Genomic DNA, 20,326 nt, shown 5'->3' with positions numbered 1-20,326 from the left:
ACCACGTTTGCGACAGTAGAGAACGTCTTTGCGACATGACTTCCGTCTTTCAGATAGACGCGAATGATGAAAGGTAAACAAACGCCTCGATAAGCTAGTAGCATTGATGAAAAAATCATCTCAAAATGTAGTTAAATGTATTCAAAGTCAACGAAATTGTATTGCATTGGACTTCGTATAAAGCTGTATTGGATCAAAGCTGCTATCAGGACGTTGTGAATGAGTTGTATTAGGCTGAGTCTCCTTTCGTTTCGCCACGTAGGCCTTATAATAAAGTTAGTGTGAAGGTGCAGGTTTGAGTTGATCGATGGAGCAAAAGTTGGCGGAGTTCAGAGCCAGACGACAGGCTGAACATGCTGCTAAGAAGTACGACAGAGCTGATGTGGAGTGCAGCGAGCAGACAGAAGCTCTTCTGACAACAGCTGACAGTGAACCAATTGAGGAGATCAAAGAAATGGCTAAAACGCCAACCCCAACAACCCCCAGCTCTCCACTGAAGGTAAGAAATTGACTCAAATGTAAGTGCAGAGTTAAAATAACTCTAAATCAGGTCAGAAGTTTGCTAGATTTACTTTATTTATTATCCCTTTGGAAATTCCCGTTGTGTCTTTGGAAACCACCAGACAAATACTTCAACAACAAACAACATTATTACATTCTTGCAATACATATTAACAATCTTGTGAAGTCTGTTCATGATATCTACAGACAGTGAGAAGTTCCTCCACTCTTACATTTGCATTCTTGATTATCATTAGGGCTCTGGCTCCATCTTTTATAGCCCAGTTAGTGTCTGATGCAGTGTTTCTGCTGAATATACTGTTGTATCTATGACTGTAATTACAAATCTGTCAAAGTACAGTAACACGTTATCTTAACTGCAAACGCCTACATTTCCTTACCATATGCTCACCGAGAGTGTGAGCTGTATTCTTGTGATGTTAAAAGTAATTAAACCTGCGGCTGTGTCTTCTCAGCAGAACGGCAGTGACTGGATGCTGGACAGCGCTCTGGGAAGGTGGCTGGCCTCGAGACAATTGGTCCTTACAAACCTCACTCTGCTTAAAGTGCTGTTGTGGCTGGTGTTGCTTGGCCTGTTTGTTGAGGTGGAGTTCGGCCTGCCTTTCTTCGTCCTCTCCCTCTTCTACTGGCTCTACCAAGGACTGCGTAGCCCGGCCGCCCGTGAGCCCGGAGAAATGAGCGCTTACTCTGTCTTCAATCCGGACTGTCAGCCTATCCTGGGCTCTCTCACCGCGGAACAGCTGGAGGGAGAGATGGGCTACCTCTCGCTGGCTCACTGATTAAACGCCTGTGATTTGCACATTTATATCAAATAATCAGATCTTTCTATTCAGGAATATGCAGCAGGGACTTATAATATAAAATGTCAGTGTGTTACATCTGTATAACACATTACATTGAGATTGGTCTTTACACTTTTATTTGTGTTTCTGTGTCTTCTTTGAAGCAGTTTATTAGTGCCACTTAGAGTTGTGGAAGAGGGATAACTCACTTGCAAAACATAATGGGTCACTTTTCCTTGATATAGTCTTTTATTTTGGACTTTTAACTTTTTTCCCCCTACTAATAAATGTGGGTTTGGTATTTAAATGTGGGAATGGTACTGAGGAGTGAAATGTGGAGAAACATAATGGAAAGTGGCTTTTAATTTATATGTGAAAATGTTGTTTGCCTGAAATTAATAAACTGATTTGTAAAGCAGTATTGCATCGTGCCTATTGGCTTTATTATCATAAAAAAATTACACATTTGCACTTTATATCATTGTTTTACAAAATGTCATAAAAATAAATTAGTTTTGATTTGAGATTGAAGAAATACAAATGCAATTAGGGTTGCAAAGGTGTGGAAAGTTTCCCGTAAATTTCCGGAAACTTTCCACGGGAACTTTCGCTCGGGAATTTTGGGAATATTCAAAATAGGGAATTATAGGAATTAACTAAATGGCGGTCATTTAAAATTTCATATCCAAACATAAATCTAAACATATAAACTAGTGGTGGGCCGATAACGGCGTTAACGGCTGCGTTAACGCCAAACTCTTATCGGGCGATAAAAAAAATATCGCCGTTAATCTCTTAATTCCACCTCCTGTTCGGCTCAGGGGAGATGCTGTTCGCCGTCGGGGTGAACCCCCTTCCGCACGTGAAGGCTCGCTTCACGTGCGGGAAAGCTATAGTGTGAGCGGCCACAGCTTGTATTTTGGTCATATCTAACACTGGACTGCAGGCCTATATAAAAGTGTTGTACCTTTGCTTTCTTTGGGTTAAAAAAAACTCCATCAACTCAGTATCCGTCTAGTCCAAAAAAACTCTGTCAGCTGCTGCTGCAGACGGTGTGCAGACGTGCTCGGAGAATCGGCATCGGCGCATCAACAGTCATTCAATGCAGCGGCAGTAATCATACAACCGAACGGTGTAGAAAGTCCCGTCAGTTAAAAATAGTGATCCAGATTTTAAATCCATGTTAAAATCGGAAGGATATAAAGCTAGTTAGCTTAAAAAAAGTAGCAAACATGTCAACTGTGATGTGTTCAGGCCGGCTCAGTAATATGATTGATGTGTTCAAATGCAACACAAAAAAAAAGAAATTTGAGATTTTGGCGAAACTTGTTTTCCCAGCAAGATAAAATAGATAGTAAAGATGGAATGGAATTATGACCTGTTTAATGTCCTATCTAGAGCTATGATCATATCAGCAATTAAAGCAATAATACAAGTTCTATTTCAACAAAATAATAGAAAATTATCAATTTTGATATCAATAAAGACTTGGATCGTTAAGGAGTCTTGAAAATGGTATCAATATCAATACAAATTAACTCTCCTGTCATCTGAGAGAAATTAAGATGATTTAATTTTTTTAACCGTTAGTATTTACCGGTTAAAAATATTATCGGTTGACTGGTTTACCATGGACATCCCTTATACTGTATAAATGTATATCATACATTGTATGTTTTTTTTTGTGTTATCCCAGTTAAGTTTATTATTAATTTTTTATCATTTAATATTACTTTTAATAGTTCCGGGACGTTGGAGCAATAACCTGGTGTTTTGACACTTCAGTGTGCACTGTGAATTTGAAGTAATGTTCAGTTTTTGAATAAAGATGCAGCATTTACAAATGTTTATTTTTTTTATCCGATTCATCGATAAATCGAAAAAATAATCGACCGATTAATCGATTATTGAAATAATCGTTAGTTGCAGCCCTAAACAATTCATCGTTACCTCTTATGGCCTACAGTTCAAAGTTCATGTTTAACTGAATAAACAGTTTGTAAACACAAGTACATCTTGTTGAACATTATTTATTTTCATCACCAATTATCATAGTAGAACAGCTTCCTCAAGCAGTTTGTGATGCATGTTGGAAACAGGAGATGAGCCCCTGGTCTGATGCGCCACCTGGCTTGAGAAACACGTTCTCAAAGACTTACTTTGAGTCATTATTTAGGGAGCACACGCATATTATGAATGAATTCAAATGAGCCATTTTAATCTAGATTAATCTAGATTAATTTCAAAATTAATCTAGATTAATCTAGATTAAAAAAATTAATCTATGCCCACCTCTAATATAAACACTATGTTTTGGTCATAGGAAGACATCCATGCAAAATAACACAATAAAAAAAAAGATTACATTTGAACAGATTTATTTGTAATTTTATCAAGTTTTGATTATTTTATGAACAATCAATAATTTCACTGAACAACAAAAATATGAATGTTGTGTTAAATATAACACATCTTTCTGACCCCACCCATTCAATAAATTAAGTAAATTGCCCCCATGTGATGGAGGAATGCACAGTGCATGTTGGGGGCGTGGCCTCAGTACACTTGCAGTAAGATGTATACTATATGCAATTTGCCAAGTGTACTTGCATGAATTCTGTTTTTTTTAGTCAAGATTATGCTCAAATATATTTTCCCCAGCTATATTTATAATCAATGTTTAAGCCTCTGTAAACCTGGTCTAGTAAAAATCAATACATGATATCAAGTTGGGTGTCTCAATAAGCTTTAAGAAAAATCTGATTTGAAATTAAATGTTCATAAATACTATAAAACGTATTTGAAAACACTGCTTTTTACTGTCTAGAACGTTTGCTAGGACTGCAATTACATACAATAGTAGAAGGATTAGGTGCATTTGGGTTGCTTCAAATTTAGTAAATTCCCGTTTATTCCCGTTAATTCCCAAAATTCCCATTAATTCCCATAAATTCCCATGGAAAGTTTCCAACTTTGAAAATTCCCGGAATTTTGCATACTTGCAATAGAGATTTCTTATTGAAAGTAATAAGGATGAGCCTAAGAGTAAAAGCTTAAACGTTTATGTTTTTCTTTTTCCCTTAATTGTGGGAAAAATTAAACCGTATCCAGTTTCTACTCGCTAAATTGTTCCATTCTTTGCACGAAAAAATACCATCTAAATCCATACAAAACATATGTGTAATCGAAGGCATTTCATGTTGTTCTGGTTGTGTTGAGCTGGATACGGTCAGGTTTTGTGCAGAGCGCTTTTGTGGACTACAGCTCTTCGCTGCTCTTGACACTTATGATATACGTCACCACCACTCGCGCCCGCTTAGCTCAGAAACATGGCTGTGTCTTTGTGTCACATTTTGCACTTTGACTTTACCGCCTTCTTTCAATGACAAGACAAAAGTCTTCAGCGTGGCGAAAACCACTACACAAGTGGACATGTGGAGAGTTTCAATTTCTCGAGTGGGGAGATTGTTGGCGTTGTCCACGCCAGCCATTAGCATTAGCATTAGCACTGTCAGTCGAGAAGTGGAGGGAATGTGTCAAGAGGCGACAAGACTTGTAGTTGTTCTCGTAACATTTTTTCAAAAGCCGTTAGACGAATAATCATACAACATACCGTCAAACTCTTCACATGAAAAATTATCATTTAGACCCATACAAAACATATATGTAATCCAAGGCATTTAATGACTGGGACCAGAAAATAGTAGATTACTTTCCATAGACTCCCATTCATTTTTTTTCAGCCGAGAGGTCCCATGCCCCGTAATTCCGCCACTTCGAGAGACGTCCCTGCCATGCACTTCCGCTTTTGCCTACAAGCGGGTAATGGCAGATTTTTATTATTTCTGTGTTGAGCTACTAAACTACGAGCCGTAGTTGGGTCTGGCTGTCCGAGACTAGTCATAAACTGACCGACACGCCTGCGCGTTGATCATACTGCAACATTTAAGGTGGTGTTAGAGACCTGCGACAGGTAAATACCTTGCCGATTAATTTCGTCTCTTTGGGTCAAAGGTGTTATGCACTTCCTTGTGTCTCCAAATTTGAAGTCAACTCGTGAAAAGCGCTTGTTGTATACCTCTCCTTGTGTGCATCAGTGAGTATTCACTCCACATCACCCCCGATGCTTTTTTGTTACTGAATGTTTACTTTACTTTATTCGATTTGGCCTGTTATTTACAGCAGCATGTTATTGCAGAGGTGTAGCTATGCTTATTCTGACAAGCTCCTTTGAATTACCTAGCTAACCTTATTGCTCTTAAACTATACACGTATTCTAAGGAAAGCAGGAATAGGTAGCAAATAACATGGCTAATTTTGTGTAGCTTTAGCTATGATTTTAAATGTGTCGACCACTAACAAATCTGTGCTGTCTGCTCTGTTTATCAGCAATGTCTGGGAGTCCTGCTGAGTTGATGCGGCTGGTGGCCTCAGCCTACACTGTGGCTGAAAAGGCCGGGGCCATAGTGAGGAAGGTTCTTCACAGTGGAGAACTTGGCATTGTGGAAAAGGTGGGACCATCTTACACGTTTGGTGTTTACATCGTAGAGCATGATGATACACATGATGTGTATATCTTGTCCCATATATTAAAGGTGCACTATGTGATTTCGGGGAAGGGGGATTTGTTTACATTTGCAGAACCTGCAGTTAGTTTACAAATCATATTTTCTCTGCATTATATTGAGGCACCTGGAACCAAACGTAAGACTTGAAAATTTGTTTATTCAGTTATGAGAATATATAGAAAATGTTTACTTCTCTGACACACCCAAAGTAACATAGTGCACCTTATACCTAACTAACTAAAGGCAGGTTAGATACAGGGACTAGAACCGAGATTGAATTGCTTGAACACTTTCTCATTCCTACCTGTAACCCTTGCACAGACAGGTGCTAATGATCTGCAGACCCTGGCAGACAGGCTGGCACAGCAGAGTATTTGCGCGTCACTCTCCAGACATTTCCCCAAAATCACCATCATTGGAGAGGAGGCGAGTACATTGAGAGACTTTGTTTAGTTTGTTTGTCAAGTGCGTAGCCTACCCATAGAAACCCATCCCTGTGTGAGATTACAGTGGTATTAGGCTTTATAAAAAGATTGATCATGTGGATCACTCGTTTTTCAGGATCTTCCAGATGAGGAGATAAAGGAAGATCTCATAGTAAACGGCCACTCAGAAGAAATTCTCCAGAAGCCATGTCCAGCAGAGTACAGCGGGCTTAAGGAGGAGGAGGTAAACTATAAGTTCATCAGTAGAATGAAATTGTATTTTCTATACAACATAAGAGTTGCAGTCATATCAATGCATACATGTACTGTGGTATGGAGTAATCAGACACTGTTAAGTCTTTACTCTCACTGTGCACATACTTCTTCTGACTGTTTCTCTCTGAATCTCAGCTGGTTGTGTGGGTTGATCCCCTGGACGGCACAAAGGAATATACAGAAGGTAGGCTCTACAAATCTGCTGTAAAAAAAATCTACCTCCACATTTGTGTGTTTGTGAAATGTTTTTTCACTACAAATGATTTGGTTTTCTGCAATGCTGACTGAGGCATTATTGTGAGCTGCCCAGTTCCTGGTCAAAGAAACTAAAGAACAAATATATTTATCACTCAAGTGACTCCACCCGCTTCTATTGAAGGCATTTATCCTTTGTAGTATGTCGCAACACTGCACCTTTGGCCTCCATATAAATGCATTATTAATCTTTTAAGTCAACAGCAGTGAAACTACAAAATAAAGCCACGGTATCACATCTTATATTTCTTTCAAGTTAGTAACCATGACCGTGAAAGTGTTTACATTTTTATAATTTACTTTGTAATAATTAGTGTACTGAAGTTTCAAGCTATTTTGTTATTGGCTGTTTTTGGTAATCATAAGTTAAGATACCTAATGAGAATCAACAGCAAGCTAGACGCCTTTTTGCAAGTCACCCACAGTAAAAATATTCACAATTTTACATCTTAACGGAAATTTACCACGATCAACATATTGTGAGAGTAATTTATCCTGATTCATGCTACAATCTCTGAATCTCGATATTCTCTTATCCTTTATTTCTCCTATCAGTTACATTGACTCATTGCCGCATCAGTAACATGTATTTTCTCTGGCCATTAATGTGATGTGTTATGTAATTTAACCTGGCAGTGAACATAACCCCGGCGTGATAGTTCAAATCTTAGCGTTGATTTTGTTCAGTTCTTTGCTCTTATTTGCTTGTAAAATGCATTAATTCGCCAACTTTCTGGGTTGCTTTCTGGGTCTCGGCTCTCAGAGCTTCACTAAGACTTTTGTCTTTCCTTTCTTTTTCCATTTCTGCTTCTCTCTTTCTCTGTGCTGACCCCAGCGTCGAGGGGTCTTCGTCACCAAACTGAGGCCCAGAAACCACACAAAGGGTTGAACACCTCATGGCCTCACAGCACAGCTCTCAGTATGGAAAGGCAATAGCAGGAAACTTAAAAAAAAAAGATAAACCCTAGCAGTTAAAAATTCTGACTTTCCTTACTTCATTGCCAATGAGTTAAAAGTGCAGGTAAACTGACAGCTTTAAGTGGCATCGAGCTAACGTGTTGTTGTATAACTGATTTGAAGGGCTCTTGGATAATGTGACGGTGCTCATTGGTATTGCATACGGAGGCAAAGCTATTGCAGGTGTCATCAACCAGCCCTTCTACAACTACCAGGTACTGATGGAACTAAACCATGTTGTAGCTGTGTCCTATACGCTTATCAGTATGGTTAAATCCAACATTTTTCTTCAGCTCGGAGCAGGAGCAGATTTAGGAAGGACCATGTGGGGAATGCCCGGATTGGGCGCCTTTGGATTTCAGCTGAAGGAAGTTCCGGGTGACAGGCGTATCATCACCACCACACGTTCCCATAGCAACAAGCTGGTAACGGACTGTGTGGCCGCCATGGAGCCTCATGAAGTTGTAAAAGTGGGTGGCGCCGGGAACAAGGTGAGATTGATTTAGAGTTAGACACACTGAGATTGAACTTCTTAAAGGCTATGCATACTAGTTATATCTTGCCATTTAATGTGTAATTTAATTCGAATGCATTACATATTGAAGTCATGCATTAATTTTTTTTTTAAGATTTATTTTCCCAGTGATAACAATAATAAGCTTTTCAATTTTAAGTTATACCTACATAAAGGGTCATGTTTGAAAACTTTACTGGGCTGTAAACCTGGAGTGGATGAAAAGAAATTAAGATGTTTTGAGCTATAACTCCATGAGTAAATCAGTTAAAGAGACAAGTGATGCGTAATGTTTCTTTATCGAATCATTGTATCTCTGCAGATAATCCAGCTCGTCGAAGGAAGGGCTTCTGCTTATGTCTTCGCCAGTCTAGGGACCAAGAAGTGGGACACCTGTGCTCCTGAAGCCATTCTGCATGCTGTTGGAGGTACAAACCATCTCTTCTGTCACAGCTGATAGAAGAGATATCTAAGTGCCTTCGAAACATTCCTAAAGCAAAATAGCAGTATTTTATACCCATGCATCCGTACTCAGCTATTCCCCTTCTTTTGCAGGTAAATTGACCGACATGCATGGCAAGCCATACCGCTACAATGCGGATGTGAAGCACATGAATTCTGCCGGCGTACTCGCTACACTACGTAACCACGACTACTATGTCAGCAGAGTCCCACAGTCAGTGCTGCAAGCCCTCAAGTCAGAATGATGTCCGTCCATCTATTTCAGAAATCAGGCTTACATTTTTTAAATTCTGTGGGAAAATTTCATAAAATCTTTTTTGTACCTTTTTGTAAATGTGCCTTTTTTACATCTGTTACATGCCACATATATGATTACAATAACCAAGGAATACATTGTTTAAACCGATTATTATTATTTTTTTAACTCATTGAAAATAGTGAACTACCATGGTTTGTGTCATTCAACATTAATAAAATCTGAATGAGAATAATTCAAAAAGAGCAGGCTCAACAGCACTTCCATTTATTTCACTCTTTTAAAACAAGCTCTTACAAATCCCAAAACGTCTTAACATACTGTTTCCAACTTAGAGACCGATTGGTTTACAAGGCAAAAGGTAAGATATTAATAAATCAAAACACATCTGTTAAATGTTCATTAGTGATAAGTGACTTGAAAATTACTTTATTTAATAACCGCCAAGTGGGAACAATGTTATATTAACTAGCATAATGCCAACAATAAAATAAATTCCATCGTCTTGACGTGATGAGTTTGACCTCTTTACAATGTCATGCCATGACTGGAGGTGCAACAATGTTCAGTGTGCGAGAGGTCGACATCTACTGCTGTGATAACTTTAAAGAAATTAATATACCGTACTGCTAACCTTTTTTTTTTTTTTTTTTTCCTGTGCTGTTCGTCTCTGCCATGTATCCTTTTAAAAACCTCTTCTCACACTGGCATATCCATCTCTACTTTTCTACAGCTACTGTACTCACCAGACTAAGGGACAAACTCAGAGTGCTCACTGATGTTTGGTTCCCACGTTTTTCCACATACACTGAATTTACATCGAAACTGAAAATGAAACCTTAACGCTATTGCATTGCTCGATGGAAAGTCTGCTCTTTAACCACCATACATGCTCCTTCAGTGATGCAAATAAAAGAAAAAGGTTCCGAGGCTGGAAATACCAATCTGATGTGGAGCATCTTCTCTACTGATTGGTTACAGCAGTGGTTTGCTGTGTCCTCCTTTGTCAAATAAGCTTTAATAGCCTTTATGTTTATGCTTGTGTATGGCAAGATGTTTTGCAATATTTATTGCACCTAGATCATCAAAACGATGTTAATGATATCTCCATGGGGGAAAAAACATTCTTGAGTCGAAGGGAAAATCATCAATGTCTCACGGGGGATCCTTAAAGGTAAAGTCAGCAAGAGAAAGAAAAATATCGAACCCAAATGTCGATATTTGGAATTGGATGAAATGATCGTCATGTCTGTTCGTTAAATATGAAGCTACAGGCAGCTAACTTAGCTTAGCATAAAGAGAGGAAACAAGTCACTGTGCTCTCTGCAAAAGTACCAAAATTTGACTTTTTAAGAATGATATGTGCCTGACTATTTCTTGTCTCCACTGGGCAACACATTCTTCCCAAAAACATCAAACATAGATTTTCAAGGATTAAACAAAAAAAGAAAAGCGTCAAACAAAAGCTGTTAGATGGATTTTGTTCCAATTGGACAGAGCCAGACTAGCTGTTTACCTCACTATCAGTCTTTTTGCCCTGCTAAGTCAGCCAGCTGCAGTTAGAAGTTTCATATTTATCAGATATGTGGTGCTTATATGAGTGCTATCCATCTTCTACTGACACTTTGCAAATAAGCATATTTCTCAAAATGTACTATTCCTATTAGCAGTGAGCTAAAATGGAATGTGGCAATGGCAGTAATTAGGTCAATAACATGAATAAATCAAGGCGAGACAAGAAAACAATTGGCTCTATTGTCAGTGAGAATGAATGGTTTTAACATTGGCTAGGGCAAAGAACCCGCGGCAATCTCATAAGCGTGCATGCATTCACAAAATCACTATGGAAGGTTGTTAATCTGAAGGCAGAGAAGCACATTGCCCATTCCACAAGAGTTTGGTTTTAATATTGCTGAATGGATTGAGAAGTGAAGGCTGAGTTAATACATACCATGGCATTAAAAGAAAGAAAAAGAAAAATACCACTCACATGTTCATAGAAATACCCACAGAACAAGCAAAAAACACTCCTGGAGTTTTCTGTTTACACATGAACAAGCTGACAGACAGGGCTGGAGTGTTTGAAGCAGAACTGCAGGGACGCGGGCCAGAGACCAGCGAGGGGGGAGGAGCAGGGGAGGCGGAGCCAGCCGCTCACCTCTTCTTGGGGGCCTGAGCGGTGCGAGGCGGGGTGACAGGGCGTCCGGCATTCACCCCTCCGTACTGGTACTTTGCTTTCTTTTCAGACGGCTTCAAGATCTGAGGGAAAGGATGATGGTAGTTAGTGATGAACACATAAAAGGTGCAGTCAAAATCAGTGAATATCTCCATGCAATCCGCTAACTGTCCGTACTGTGTGTACACTGAAAAAGTCCAGTGTTAATACACAGCCTAGGCTCTGTAAACGGGCATGTTGGTAGCTGCGGTGGGTCGGTCCACGCACACACATTACTGACAGATAGCTGATCATGATTGGAGATATTCACTGATTTTGAAAACAAGCGTTCTCCAGAATTGATGACTCCACCTTAGAAAGGCACATCAATCAGGATTCCTGTTATTTTACAACAAAGGCTTTGAATTGTGTACCTGAAAGGAGCACATAAGGGACTCGTCCACACTCATCATGCCGCCCGCGTTGTCAAACTCCCCGCAGTAGTTGGGGGCAGAGAACAGCGTCACCAGCTGTCGTTTGGCAAAGAACTCGTAGCCGTCTTCAACAACCTGTAAGGTTACAGTATGAGAGCTCAGACAATCGGTTTATCGACAGAATTTTTTTGGCTCCAACTTTAATAATTGATTAATAAGGGAAGCAAAATGGAAGCATTTTCTTAATCTATTATAGTAAATTCTTAGGAGTTTTGGACTGTTGTTTCTAAAATAAGTGAGTCTTTATTTAATAATGACTCAAAGTAGTTCCAATGTATTTGCCTTAAAAAGGTGCTGTAAGCGGAATGGTTCTTTTAGCTAACTTCCTGTCAATTACTGCAGTTAGCAGTCCCCTCGCTCGTCCCTACGTCACTACATTAATGTCTTCAAGCAGCGAGTTATCTAGCATAATCTCAGATCCATAAGTGTGATAAAACATGATAAAAACCACCAAAACAGACATTGGGAAGGATTTTTACCTGCTCCGCCATCGTAGGCGCATAAACATTCACCCATGTGTCGCTCTGGCGTGCACCGGAAGTGAGACCATGAGTGAGACGGGTGTCGGTTTGTAGCGTTCTCTCTTGTGATTGGATATTAATTTCGGGATCCGACAAAAAGTTTATTTGCCGATTACATGCAGAGCAGCTGACTGAGAGATCGGCTTTATGAAACGCGCATATTATGTAAGTGATCACTGTATGAATAAAGAGCGATTTAACACTTATATTAACATAAATAAATCGCTTACTTCACCTTTAATCTATTATAGTAAATTCTTAGGAGTTTTGGACTGTTGTTTCTAAAGTAAGTGAGTCTTTATTTAATAATAACTCAAAGTAGTTCCAATGTATTTGCCTTAAAGTCAAACATAATTCTCCGCACCAATATTGAGTGTAAATCACAAAAGCAGCAGGAGTGATACCTGGTGTGCTCGGCAGATGAGGTCCAGGTCGTGACGGTTGAGAAACTTGCTGACCACGTCGGCCCCAAAAGTGAAGGAAACTCCCCGATCGTTCTCCCCCCAGCCCTGGACATCTTTGTCTGGGTCGGACCACAGCAGGTCACACAGTAAGCCTGGCACACACACAAAAAAGCATTAAGCAATCAGAAACACATAACCTATATTGTTATCCCATTATAAGCGCATTACATTTTTTACCATCAGTTGTAATTATAACCAGCTAACGGAACAGAATTCAGTGACAAAGTGCGGGACGACATACCTGTGTCCGGGACATCAGTGGGTCTCATAATGCGCCGAATTTGTTCCATGGACTGTAGATCAGGTGAGAGCCCTGTGATGAACAGATCATCGTATTGAAAGTGAAACACACTAAAGCAAATCATATGTAAATCACTGTGTATATACGAAACAATAAAGTTGACTTCTATTCATCCTAAAGCAAAATTGCTTGTCTTACAACAGACAGATGTGATAAAAAAAAGATCCTGACTAGAATGAAAAGAACACTTTCAAAACCAACTAATTGTAAAAGATGACTTTGCATGGCAATTTACACCTACAGTTTACATGTACATTTGAACTTATTTGGTAATGTGATATCATACGGAAAAACGATAAAAGTTATTCCATTAAAATATTTACCAATATTGTTAATACATAGAGTATTACACCCCTTGTTAAATACTTATAGTGATAAATGAGTCACTGTAATGTAACATAATCAGCTATTCAAACCCATGTAATAATTACACAGAGACAAAACTCAGAGGTAGGTACATTTCTGGCTGCTTCATTACAGAGATGCTTCACAAACCTCCATGGCAGCAGAAAATCTTCTCATCAATAATCGCGGCAATGGGCAGACAATTAAAACAGTCTGTGAAGGTCTTCCAGAGCTTAATGTTGAACCTGCGCTTGCCTGAGTAAAAAAAAGAAATGTGGCAAACCGAGAGCAAAAGCAAATTAGGCTTTTTTAACTAAATAATAATAGATTTCTACATTCAGACTTGAAAATTCTCTGTAGAACATTTCACAATTTCTTGTTGTCCTGGCTTCCAAATGGTGGAACGAGCTCCCCATTGACATCAGGACAGGAGAAATTAAACAAACAGAAGTGTTTTCCAACTTACACTCATCGTAGAAGCCGTAGATGCGATTGATGGAGGCACACTCGTGGTTGCCTCTGAGCAGGAAAAAGTTTTCTGGGTATTTGATCTTGTAGGCGAGCAGCAGGCAGATGGTCTCCAGAGACTGCTTCCCTCTGTCCACGTAATCACCAAGGAACAGATAGTTGGCCTCTGGGGGAAAGCCGCCATACTCGAATAGCCTCAGCAAATCTGTGTACTGTCCATGGATATCACCTGGAATGATACAATAGGCTCATCCCATTTCGCACAAGCATGCATGACTTTAAAGCTATAGTGTGTTACTTTGGTCAAATAATAACAACAGCATTGCTGGCGCATCTACATGAGGTAAGCCTTCGGTACTGCTCGCGCCTCGAATTTATAGATTCTGCCATACGTACGTTTTTTTTTTAAAGATGCTTTTTTGGCATTTTCAAGGCTTTATTTATAGAGCAGAGAGGCAGGGATGGGAATGACATGCAGAGAACTGACCACGGTTCGGATTTGAACAGGGTCTGCTGCAAGGACTTAGCCTCTATGGGGGAACACTAACTACTACTGCATGAGCGCCCCCCCCCACGTCCGTTTTTTTCCCCGTAGCAGTAGAATCAACAACTGAAACATTCCGTGAGTGCTACTTTGGATTTTTCTGAGCTTCTGCAGCAGTGTCTTGGGGGCCACACCAGTTTGTAAATTCTGTACATACTGAGAAATACAGAGAGAGTTTTGTGGAGCCGAAAGGCTTAAACACTCTATAGCTTTATCTATTTGGTGGAAACATATAAGCAACTAACAGTCAAGTGATTGTGTGTGTGTTTTTTTTTATGTAGAGTATGATGAACCCCAATAAAGAGTCACATAAAGCATGTATACTTGATACCTCAAGGCTGCTTCTATCGATTTACATTGTGTATTTCTCAACACCTTCCACTATGAGTAGCAATAGTTATATATACAGTACGGTGCAAAATTTTTAGGCAGGTATGAAAAATGCTGTAAACTAAGAGTGCTTTCAAAAATATAAATAATAATTGTTTATTTCTATACATTTTAAAAAGTGCTAAGTGAGCGAACAGGGTAGTTATACTGGATAAGCAAGGTCTCTCCAAAACAAAGATTTCAAAGCAGACTGCGGTTTCAAGATGTGCTAAAATATTTGGCTGTAGCAGAAGTCAGGTTGTATGATGAAGGGCTGAATAGCTGTACAATAATGGGTGTCTTCAGGCAACAGTGAAGCATGGTGGACAGAGCCGGCCCAAGCCTTCATGGGGCCCCAAGCGAAATATGATTAGGGGGCCCCTCTCCAATATTAGCGCTGCTGAAATGATAGATCTTTGTTAAATATCATTCACACACCCAGTGTTTTCCGCTAGTGCCTCCACTGTGCAGCTGTGCGAAAATATTAGACAGCCGAGATTCACACCCTCCTAGGAGGGTCCGGGGATATGCCCCCCCCCGGGAGATTTTCTTAACCTTTTTAAAGTGAAATGCATGAATCTGGTAGCCTGGCATTCCCAGACCTGCCACTAGGCGCTGGCAAATTAAATTTGCTGCGCATGTTGGTCTGGACACGCTCCGTTGAAGCTTATCAAGAAGACCAGAAATCTGGGTCTCACGTTTCAATTGGTTCTATCTAATATGGGCGCGCCAGAGCCCCTTATATGGTACTCTGGGGAGGACGTAACCGGATGACGACAGTGACGTGCATGCGACGTCGAAGCCGTGATAGTAAACATCAGAGATGGCTGCGGATATGTTGTGTGAGTTTGAGACTGCTTTGGCCTCGACCCTTAACGATTTGGAAGACGGCACTCAAATCTTTCATTAGCAAGTAAGTGGAATGTTCTATTTTGCCGACCGACAACGGCAAACGTTTTATTTAACAGTTTAACAGCTGTTCGCTAAACGAAAGGGGCTTACGTCACCTTGTGCATCGCTCTGATTGGTTGTAGTGCTATCCAACTGCGTGCAGTGGCATTTGAAATGCACGAGTAGGAGCCGCCCCTTGAGTTGGAAATTACTATTGATCGTCGCCAGACCCTCTATCGTTCAAGATATCAGGGTCTGGATTTCCAGGCTATGAATCTGGTGCACTTTGAGAGGAAAAATTAAGAGGCTAAATCTGAGAAATTTTGTGTGAACAAATAATTTGGAGACACTGGGTCAGATGAATTAGAAGCTATTGAAGAAGGACACATGGATTTTCCATAAAAATATTAATATAAAATAAAATATTATTTTTAGGCTATTAATTATCTAGACCAAAACATTTTATTCCTTTTTTTGTATGATAACTCACATTTGCATAATATGATGTTAATATCAAACACACAAACTACTTTTTTTTTTGGAGGGGGCCCCCCTGGCGGTCGGGGGCCCTAAGCGACCGCTTAGTTCGCTTATGCCTCGGGCCGGTTCTGACGGTGGAGGTTCCTTACAAGTTTCTGCAAATGGAGTTGAATATTTGGTCAGGATTAATGGAGTCCTCAATGCTGAGAACAGTAGATGGGTGTACCTGGGTCCCACTGGTTTCAGCCAATTCTGAGCTGACGGCATTCCTGGATTTAGATTGATCTTCTGTTCATTTACTGCATTTAGTTCATATATGAAATTAAACTATTAGAACTTCCATGTTTGGAAGCATTCTTAGTTAAAAGAAATCGTTTCACATCTGCCTAAAACTTTTGCACAGTACTATATGTGTAAAGTGGCCGGGGGTGTCTGTAGGTGCTGTTCTCACCGCAGATTTTGAGCGGAGCCTCCAGTTCTAGGAGGATGGGCTGGCTTAGGAAAATCTCTCTGGACTTGATGCAGAGCCCCCGCACCTCAGCCTCCGTCATCTGGACCACCTTCCCTGGACGACATCCTCGCACTGCAAGAGAGAGAGAGGTAAACAAGAACGTTAGGCTGATCCAGAAACAGCCATGAGTATTAGACACAAGACATTAGGAAAATGAAGCATCAAGTAACATGCCACCAGAAACATATCGATTTGTGCCTCAAATTAAACATAAAAGACAATGCGCCAGGTAGTCCAATTTCACCTTATATACTTTATATATCAGATATTCAGTCCTATTCAAATCATAGAAAAGTGTCAGTTCATCAAATACATAATTAAAGACTGTGCATTTTGATCATGATTCATGAAGACTAAAGATTAGATTAAGTAATGACTTAGATTTAAGTTGTTGTGTACTTTTAGCCCTTGTATATTAACACGCCTACAAATTTCCCCGAGAGCAATAGCACGTTTATATCAGGTGTTCTTCTACGGCAGCGGGGTTGTGCCACCCTTTTGTTTACATTTGCATCACGGTGTGCCATTAAAAGAGAGCTGACCATTGCATTTGCTTTGCTACTGGCCAGACATGCCATTTACTCCAGTCAACACGGGTTGTTATGAACTGGCAAGTGCAGGAATGAGCAGCTTGTCGGCTCAGTTGGAAGTGTGCGAGTGAATGAGGGCAATGTGGTCCAAAACAAGACAAAAAGTCTAGAGGGCAACTCTGTGTATACAGAATCAACAATGTGCGTGTTTAGTAATCTTGGCGTTGGCTTTAACTACATGTTAGAGGCTGAAGTATTTTCAGTTGTTTTTTTTGTTTTAATACACACAGCAATGCAGTTTTCCCATGGCACACCTTTGGCATGTATCTGGGTAGCAAAAAATCAAAACAAAACATAAGCATGAACATTCAAAGAGCTAAAAAACATACATACATATCCTAACTACAATAATAAATAGGCGTATTAAAACCAGGGTGTTTCCAATGGAAGGCTCCTTCAGCTTTGCTGTAATAAGGATCAGTACAGGAGTTAATTCCTGCAAAAGGTAGTAATCATCTACAAAGACTCTGTGCCAAGAGGAGACTCCTACATTCAGGAGAAATTGACTATGTGTACCTTTGTAATCTTACAATTTGAATCAATACTTTGTTTCGGTTGATTTCTTTACAACTGACTGCAACAACACATATGTGACCCCAATAATAAGGACACGTTGCGAGGTTGTAAAAACACCGTCAGGAACAAACTGTAGTGCAAAAACTGAATCGTAGGCAAATAAATAAGAGTACATATTTAAAATGAATCTGTAACAGCTAAGTTATGCAGTTTTGGGAGATTTCCTGCGCGAAGGGGGTGTGTCCGGGGAGGTAGCGGACTCGCTAAGCTACCTTCCTCGACAACCAGAATAGGTTAACGTTACTTAGAAACCACAGCATTCCACGGTTATTTTACGTTCCATTCCATTTCATGTGAGAAAACACTAAACCTGGCCGCACAATGCTACTCTGCCAGTTCAGCTGTTGTAACGTTGAGTTATAGTAATAGTTCACATAGTTAGCTCTATCTGGCAGTAGCTAATATATATTTTTTACGGGGTACTATCCCTTTCTACGCAGACTAACGTTAACTAACAATCCAACATTTGCGAATAGTTGGCTACTCACAACGGTGACATCATAGTAACATCCAATAACGGTTACATTGCTCCCTTCTGCTTCTTCGAACGCATCGGTTAGCTTACGGGCTGCTGATGAACAACACGGATAGCCTTGTGCTAAAATTATTTGGAAACATATCTAGAAGTCGCTAGTTACAAATAAAAACCTACAACCAAATAATTTCCTCGATAAAGGACATAGGAAGACAAAATATATCACAACGCTACCTTCCAGTAGTCGAGAGATGATGCTATCAACGTTCAATTCGCTTTCCGCCATGTTTGTGATACTCACACAGGCAGGCTACTGGGCGAAATTGGCCCTGAGTAATGACTTGTAGGCTGAGAGGAGGACGAGCCTTTCCAGGCATGTAGATTAGACGGTGTTATTGTGGAACAGTTATCAGCAGTACCGAAATATATAGTAAAGTCATTTTACTTTAAACTTTTTTTTATATATATAGTTAGTTACTTTGTTTGTTTGCAAAATGTAATTGTTCAAAATACAAGATTGTTTAGGCTACAGCCACATGTTGCCTATAGGCCTACAGTTTATGCAATGTAGCCTTACAGTTGTAAATTGAAGTAGGATAACTCTTGATTATTGATTTCAGATGTTTTCTTTATCTAGATTAGTTTTTTATGGTATTTATTTTGTTAATTGTTTTTTTAGTTCATTATTACAGTTGTTTGTTTATATTTAGCATATTTTGTAGGCCTATTGAATATATATTTGAATTGTTTGATTTAGTTGTTTATTGGGTAAAGGGTAAGACTTAGCTGTAAACCTGAGGTTATATGTAGCCTAGATATAGGCAGGTAGGCTATGACCAGCATGCACCTGCGTGTCCCCATGTTTTTTTCACCAGAGCGAGATTTGGTTTTAATAAATTATATAAAAAGACGAAACTCGGCTCTAACTAACCTGCCTGTGTAAACCACATTCCCATTTTGCTTCAGTGGCCCTTTGATTTGATTTTTGACAAATTGCTTATTAAGATTTGACACAGGCTAGAAAAGATAACAACAATAATATGAGCTGTATTTATAGCACACTACAAGCAGGCTACAAACACTTGAAGTTCACAGAAATGTTTTGAGACAATGTGTAGCCTTTTATTTGGGACAGATGTAGACACAAGCAGGCTTCTGCATTCTAGTTGGACAGCGGTTAATTTTGCCAAAGAAAATGACAAATGTCGCTGGCAGATTGGCTCCTGCTAATTTGCTGATGACTCATTGACTGTGTTTAATATTCTGACTCAAGATTACTTTACAATAGTTTCAGCTGTTTCATTTTGGAACATTGCTTAAAAAACTACTACGCCTACAGCTGAATATCCCATAAAGTGCTGGTTAGTCCTTGTTAGTATGACGATGGGGGAGGGGGAGACATCACAGTTCAGGAAACATCTAGCAAAGGAATACTTCTTATGTCAGGGGGAAGTACATCAATCATGACTCGAATATTGTAGCAATTTTATTGTAGCAATAAATAAAAAGAGTAAAGATAAATGTAGAAAACTGGATCAAAAAGTTCAGAAATTAAATATCTATGTTTAGAATATTTCACAATTGTTCGTGCAGTACAAAAATGTGGTATTACATTTGATTTGATACTTACTAATCACATCTCCATAACATTAACAGGCTGCAAGTTCTTCCCTCCAACTCAGAATCTACACCCCAGTCTGAAGCTCTGTGCAGCTTTCAGCTCTTTGTTTTGGTTTTGTAAGTAAAAAAAAACCTTACCCAAGATGATTTTGTCAAGAATTGAGATTCAAAATCTCACACCGCCACCTCCCAGACAAAACTGTGAAAGGCTGCTCCCACAGCACAACATCAGACAAGCTGACTCTTCACCAGATGCCACGCTTGACATGGCGGAGCGCTCAAGTAAACAAGCAGCTGTGAAGGAAGTCAACACATCTCTCAAAATAAGGAGACCCAGATCATTCTCTCAGGAATTGGTGTAATAAACCTTAAAAATTAACTGAATATTGGACTAGTGGCAAGAAAAGAGGGTTGTAATGTTTCTTGCGTCTGAGTCTATTGTCTGCCCCCTACAGGCCAAACATTGCTTGATGCAGCTTTAAGGCTTGAATATGTCTACTGCTGC

The 20,326-nt window shown here is 39.6% G+C and overlaps 3 protein-coding genes across 5 annotated transcripts; 2 read left to right on the top strand and 1 right to left on the bottom strand.

Moving 5' to 3' along the window:
* The first annotated feature begins 64 nt into the window (after positions 1 to 64).
* Positions 65 to 1,715, top strand: saysd1 (SAYSVFN motif domain containing 1). 2 transcript variants are annotated; one of them, XM_080047952.1, is made up of 2 exons: positions 65 to 499; positions 981 to 1,715. In XM_080047952.1, exons 1-2 carry the CDS (start codon positions 308 to 310, stop codon positions 1,299 to 1,301), a joined length of 513 nt encoding a protein of 170 aa, XP_079904078.1. In that variant the 5' UTR covers positions 65 to 307; the 3' UTR covers positions 1,302 to 1,715. The 2 variants fall into 2 exon arrangements, with proteins under 2 accessions (XP_079904078.1, XP_079904077.1); XM_080047951.1 differs by having other exon boundaries at positions 978 to 1,715.
* Positions 1,716 to 5,125: 3,410 nt separating this feature from the next.
* On the top strand, positions 5,126 to 9,394 carry bpnt1 (bisphosphate nucleotidase 1). Of its 2 annotated transcripts, none has more exons than XM_080048304.1 (9): positions 5,126 to 5,277; positions 5,694 to 5,815; positions 6,194 to 6,298; positions 6,434 to 6,541; positions 6,709 to 6,757; positions 7,909 to 8,000; positions 8,079 to 8,276; positions 8,622 to 8,727; positions 8,855 to 9,394. In XM_080048304.1, exons 2-9 carry the CDS (start codon positions 5,696 to 5,698, stop codon positions 9,004 to 9,006), a joined length of 930 nt encoding a protein of 309 aa, XP_079904430.1. In that variant the 5' UTR covers positions 5,126 to 5,277; positions 5,694 to 5,695; the 3' UTR covers positions 9,007 to 9,394. The 2 variants fall into 2 exon arrangements, with proteins under 2 accessions (XP_079904430.1, XP_079904431.1); XM_080048305.1 differs by lacking the exon at positions 5,126 to 5,277 and adding an exon at positions 5,343 to 5,400.
* Positions 9,395 to 9,535: 141 nt separating this feature from the next.
* LOC307266321 (serine/threonine-protein phosphatase PP1-beta catalytic subunit-like) lies at positions 9,536 to 18,505 on the bottom strand. Its single transcript, XM_080048306.1, has 8 exons — positions 18,436 to 18,505; positions 16,501 to 16,632; positions 13,764 to 13,994; positions 13,448 to 13,552; positions 12,893 to 12,964; positions 12,592 to 12,743; positions 11,607 to 11,741; positions 9,536 to 11,276 (listed from the first exon to the last, which is right to left on the bottom strand). Exons 1-8 carry the CDS (start codon positions 18,485 to 18,487, stop codon positions 11,172 to 11,174), a joined length of 984 nt encoding a protein of 327 aa, XP_079904432.1. The 5' UTR covers positions 18,488 to 18,505; the 3' UTR covers positions 9,536 to 11,171.
* Positions 18,506 to 20,326: the final 1,821 nt, after the last annotated feature.

The sequence above is a fragment of the Ammodytes marinus genome (assembly GCF_949987685.1).
Source record: "Ammodytes marinus genome assembly, chromosome: 19".
Taxonomy (NCBI): Eukaryota; Metazoa; Chordata; class Actinopteri; order Uranoscopiformes; family Ammodytidae; genus Ammodytes; species Ammodytes marinus.
This window is presented reverse-complemented; position numbering and strand designations above follow the sequence as displayed.